The sequence below is a fragment of the Hibiscus syriacus genome, unplaced genomic scaffold (assembly GCF_006381635.1).
Source record: "Hibiscus syriacus cultivar Baekdansim isolate YM2019G1 unplaced genomic scaffold, ASM638163v2 tig00116967_pilon, whole genome shotgun sequence".
Lineage (NCBI taxonomy): Eukaryota > Viridiplantae > Streptophyta > Magnoliopsida > Malvales > Malvaceae > Hibiscus > Hibiscus syriacus.
The window spans coordinates 87,390-92,400 of record NW_024063491.1 but is presented as its reverse complement, the minus strand read 5'-3'; the positions used below and the strand labels follow the sequence as shown (position 1 = coordinate 92,400).

At 38.6% G+C, this 5,011-nt stretch overlaps 2 protein-coding genes across 2 annotated transcripts; one reads left to right on the top strand and one right to left on the bottom strand.

Moving 5' to 3' along the window:
- Positions 1 to 2,030, top strand: LOC120191356. The gene is made up of 5 exons (XM_039194319.1): positions 1 to 532; positions 978 to 1,077; positions 1,166 to 1,301; positions 1,594 to 1,680; positions 1,762 to 2,030. Exons 1-5 carry the CDS (start codon positions 142 to 144, stop codon positions 1,897 to 1,899), a joined length of 852 nt encoding a protein of 283 aa, XP_039050250.1. The 5' UTR covers positions 1 to 141; the 3' UTR covers positions 1,900 to 2,030.
- A 1,424-nt stretch (positions 2,031 to 3,454) lies between these two features.
- LOC120191354 (transcription factor MYB106-like) lies at positions 3,455 to 4,691 on the bottom strand. The gene is made up of 3 exons (XM_039194316.1): positions 4,482 to 4,691; positions 4,280 to 4,409; positions 3,455 to 4,218 (listed from the first exon to the last, which is right to left on the bottom strand). Exons 1-3 carry the CDS (start codon positions 4,612 to 4,614, stop codon positions 3,537 to 3,539), a joined length of 945 nt encoding a protein of 314 aa, XP_039050247.1. The 5' UTR covers positions 4,615 to 4,691; the 3' UTR covers positions 3,455 to 3,536.
- Positions 4,692 to 5,011: the final 320 nt, after the last annotated feature.

Below are 5,011 nucleotides of genomic sequence, written 5' to 3'. Positions count from 1 at the left end.
CATTCTCCTCTTGTTGTTCCGGCAACGAAAGTTGCCATCTTTACGCCTTTGAATCCCTGAAGATCCTCTTGCAAAGAAGCCCGAGCTTTACCGAAACAAACCTAGGGCTTAAAGAGGAAAAAAAGAAAACAAAACACAACCATGGATTCCCTGTCATCGGTTTCTCCATCTATAGTTTTACCTCCGACCAACCCCTTGCCGACGCAACGGCAGCATCGTCCTCAAGTTTCTGTTTTCCCCTTAGCCCCGAATACCCGTCTTCCTCGCTTGTCGTCTTTCTTTAGCATGAATTCTTGTAAAGGAAGACTGAGTCGAGTTGTTGATTGTAAATGCAAATTTAACGGTGGGGATATGAGAGGAGGAGGAGAAGAAGATGATGATGATGGTGGTGAGAAAGAGGAGGTTGAAAGGGCGCTTCATCTGGACGGTACGATTCCATCTACTTCCAGCGAGTTTCTGAAACGGGTTTCGTCTCGGGCGTATGATATGAGGAGGCATTTGCAGCAAACTTTTGATAGTAGCAGTTATGATGGTAAAAGCTCTTAAGATTTTGGCTGTTGTTAACCTATTCTTCCCTCTCTGTTTAGCTTACTTGTCTACCTGCTTCTGATTTGAGTTGTATCTTGAAATACATATGTTCTGAGTTTATCCTTCAAATAGCAATATGCTATCTGCTATATTTCATAGTTTGTACTTCTTCCATAGGACTAACCAATCATGCCGGCAGCATTTATATTCTACATAGTTGGACTTGGGTGTATAGGCAAGTTTCTCCTAGTTTTGCAGCATGAGTTCATCACAAAAAATGAAAAACTAAAGCAACATAACATCGACTCTTCATCTTGAGATATGCAGAGTATGGGTTTCTGTATGTACTTGGTGTGCAATATGCTTTTGTGTGGATAATGGCTATTAATTTATTTGACAGCCTTTGTTGTTTTCTTAATGGCTTAATGATACATCAAATCTTTGTTCAGTGTTGGAGGCAAATCCATGGAGAGACCCTTTGAAACCTGTATACGTGCTAACTCACAAGGAAAACCAGTTGTGCACAATGAAGACTCGAAGAAACCGCAGGTCTAATTTATTTTCGAAACCCCAATATAATCTTTTCTTGAATTATTCTCATGGCTGCCTTGTCGTAATAATTCTTTTCTTCTAGCAGTGAAGTTGAAACGGAACTTGGGTTATTGTTCTCTAAAGGAGCAAAGCGCAGTTCTGGACGTGGGAACAGAACTGAACAGCCTAGATCTGGCACTAAGTTTGAGATGCTGGTGGAGGATGCTAGGGAAGGAGTACTTGTAAGTATCAATGATTCAGTGTTTAGGATATTTTTCAATGTGTAGTGTCGATTATCAATGAAGGGCTTGCAAGACTCTGCTTTACAATTCTTTTCTGCTTTCTGTTTCTCCATGCCTAAAACTTAGTACTGTTGCATTATGCCCTATGGCATGACTTCATTTTCCAGGACCGGTAACTTCTCGTAGTTCTCGATAGAAGCCTCGACTTCAATCCTTGACTTTCTTTCTTTCTTTCTGTTTGTTTATCATAGTTTTTTTTTTCAGTCTTCGACCTTAAACTGTCGTCTTACAGGTATTCGAAGATGAGAATGAAGCTGCAAAATATTGTGACTTGATGCAGGGAGGATGTGAAGGTGTCGCCGAGATCGAAGCCTCATCGGTTAGTTAGTTAGTTAGATGGCCAACTGTTTACATGTGGTGTATGAGTTTTCTTAAAGATAGTGTGTATCAAATTGTGTAGGTATTTGATCTTTGCCGGACAGTGAGGGTTCTTGTGGTTCTGTTCCGCAGGGGGAGAACACCTCCGCTACCTCAAAGCCTGGAGCTCAACCTCAAAGCTCGTAAACGTTCCCTGGAAGACCAAGAGAGCTTCAAATAAATTAAATGTCATACCCAAACAAAGTTATTGTATTTTATTTAAATAAATATTTAATATATTCTTATTTGTATGTGAGCTGTATAAAAAAACTGACATTTAAATCTGAATAACTAGAATAAATTGGAAACGAACGTTGACAACTCATAATATATCGAAAACACCTAAGAAGGCTGTCTAACGTTGTGGTTGTTACAGAAGCAACACACTAAAGCTGCTATATCGGTAGAGCATCTTTAGATGTATCACTTCAGTGAAAAGTTTTCGATCTGAATGTACCTTTGAATTATTAAAACACTTAAAACACTTTTAAAGTAATTGTTGTTATCCCTTGGGATCTTAAGTTTGAATAATTATGTGTTCATGCATGTCAATAATTAAGAAAGATAATGAACAAATACCGTCTTATATTCACTCTAGATAACGGAATCAAAGTTTATTCGAGATATTCACTCTAGATAACGGAATCAATGTTTATTCGAGATAGTGGAAGAGGAAAAGAGAGTCCAACGTTTTATCAAGGATCCAACAAGTACAATGTAGTGACAATATTATCAGATACATAGTACCCTATCTATTGCAACTGATCCTTATGACAAGGTAAAATCTCATTAAATCACCCAAACTAACCCAAAAGAAAATAAGAACCAACGACTCCCATCAAGTATCAAGAGTTGGACAAAGCACCATGCTTAGTCTCTGGAAGAACACGATTCGCCACCTTGATCAACCCAATCAATGAGGAACCTCTCTAAATCACGAACTGGAAGACCATAAATCACTAAATCACTTGATCTTGGCATAGAAACAAGCTCACAAAAGCATTCGCATAGCTAACAGATTACCCCCCTGACAAGATCGGTCTCATCTATTTATGGAAATGAAACCTACATATTCCAATCTCATAGGAATGAATCTACTGCACGTATGACTTCCATGGTTATAACTAAGCTAGCCAAGGATGGCAGCACTACATAAAAAACAACGTTCTATGGAATGCAATAAGAACCAACAAAAAACATACACAATCGACAGTGAACAGTGAACACCCCTAATCCTTGATCCAATCGACAGTAGTAATGAGGCGATAATTGAGCTTCCATTCAGATGCTAGGAAATACAAAATAAATGATTATATTGCCAAGAGTTCGGCTAGTAGAACCGTCCCTGAATCGGCTGGTTTTGAAAATTCCAGCAACGGTTTACCATCACTGTTCCTTTGCAGACCTCTTGTACCACACAACCCCACACTCTAGACTATTAAAATATATACATGCAATTCAATATGATGTTTGTTTCTTTATGATCATGAACTGTTTAAGGAAATAATAGTTGTGTTAAATTTATCTTTATTTATGTACATATGGAAAAAAAACCCTAAATATAATAGTGTTATCAGAAAAGAAAGAGCTTCCAGTTTGGTTGTTGCTAGAGTTACAAAGGGAAAGAATACTCATTAATTGTGTTAAAATAAAAGCATTTAAATTTTGGATTTGATTTTATCAAAGCGACTTAGGTAAGCTTTTTGCAAAAGTGTTGGCACTTATCATTCAAATTCTAGACTATACCTAATCACATATTAATCTCAAAGGCCAAAGCACAGATGAAACCAACAGATATGTTGAAACATTGCCTATGTTTTAATTCATCTCTAGTACTTGAGTCTCCATTGATGAATCATTCTGCAGATTAATTTCCTCTCCAAGTCGCAAACCATTAAATCCGAATAATTCTTGAAACCATGCACCCTCTGAGGAGAAGTCCATTTCTTGCAATTCCATTGGATTCTGGTTCGCTTTCTCCAAACATTTCCACTCACTTTCACTACTCTCATTGTCCACTTTTAGAATACCCCCACTTTCACAAGGTATCGATGAGTTCCAAGCAAAGTTGTCATTCAACATTCCAACGCTTGGCAGCGTTGTGCTCTCCATGAAGTTCAACGTCGACGTCGGTGACTGCAGGCTGTCGACGTTGAAAGTGAACAACCCCGAGACGACGCCTTGCCATGCTTTCAGTACGTCAAGGCATTGCGGTCTCGGAGCGGAGGAAGAGGGTGCAGCCAGGCGGTTTTGGGGAGGGATGACTAGTTTGGAGTCTCGGATCAATCTAGCTTCAGCTTCTAAGCGAGCACTCTCCCACTGAGCCGTGTGGCTGAGGTTGGCAGCATCTTTAGGGTTAGCAGTGGCGGAGTCGGTTTTAGGCTTGTGAGTGACGGGATCGATCCCCATCTTGGTCAGTCTTTTCTTCAGATGTGTGTTCCAGTAGTTCTTGATCTCGTTGTCTGTTCTCTTGGGCAAGTGAGTAGCTATGGCAGACCACCTGTAGATATGAAATGATTAGAATAGGCAAGTAAAGTGCTGAAATGAGACTGTAATTATACCTGTTTCCAAGAAGGGCATGGAGTTGAATGATGGTCTGCTCTTCCTGTAAACTTAACTTTCCTCTTTTGATGTCAGGTCTCAAGTAGTTAATCCACCTAAGCCTGCAACTCTTTCCACATCTCTCAAGTCCTATAAATACAAAAATACATGATCAAAAGCACATACAGAAGAGCTAAAAATGAAGCATATAAAGATAAAGACCAGCTCTGAGAGGCAAGGCACGCCAGCTTCCATGGCCATGTTGTTCGATGTAAGCCAACAGCTTTTGATCTTCTTCAGGGGTCCATGGCCCTTTCTTCAACCCCACCTTCTCGCAACATGGAGATCTCCCCATTGATTTTTATCCTTTCCAATTTGCCTTTGGACCAATATATATGCATGAGAAAAACCAAGTTCAAACTTGTTTTGAAAGCGATGAATATGAGATGATTATGGAAGTAGAAATATGAGAGCAATATATAACATTAATAGATGGCCGATTGTGTTGTAAATATAGTTACTGCTGTTAGACCATTTTAACCTTCACTATAAATAAAGGAGTGCTAAGCAATTTCATTAAACACTAGGTAGGAAAAGGTGATAAATAAAAAAAATGCAATTATCCTTTTTAATAATAATAAAACTGTTGAGAAATTGATGATAAATAAAATAAGATAGATTTCACATGAATTCTGCATTTAAAGTGATGAAATAAAATTGTGGAACTACTTATAATAAATGGTTAATTTTCC

What these genes read in the sequence shown, in the direction of transcription:
- LOC120191356 (XM_039194319.1), top strand. Translation starts at nt 142, where the DNA reads ATGGATTCCCTGTCATCGGTTTCTCCATCTATAGTTTTACCTCCGACC. An exon ending in TGATAGTAGCAGTTATGATG is followed by an intron (nt 533 to 977) that starts GTAAAAGCTCTT and finishes ATCTTTGTTCAG; the next exon opens with TGTTGGAGGCAAATCCATGG. An exon ending in AAGACTCGAAGAAACCGCAG is followed by an intron (nt 1,078 to 1,165) that starts GTCTAATTTATT and finishes TTCTTCTAGCAG; the next exon opens with TGAAGTTGAAACGGAACTTG.
- LOC120191354 (XM_039194316.1), bottom strand. Translation starts at nt 4,614, where the DNA reads ATGGGGAGATCTCCATGTTGCGAGAAGGTGGGGTTGAAGAAAGGGCCA. An exon ending in TGCCTTGCCTCTCAGAGCTG is followed by an intron (nt 4,410 to 4,481) that starts GTCTTTATCTTT and finishes TTGTATTTATAG; the next exon opens with GACTTGAGAGATGTGGAAAG. An exon ending in CATGCCCTTCTTGGAAACAG is followed by an intron (nt 4,219 to 4,279) that starts GTATAATTACAG and finishes TCATATCTACAG; the next exon opens with GTGGTCTGCCATAGCTACTC.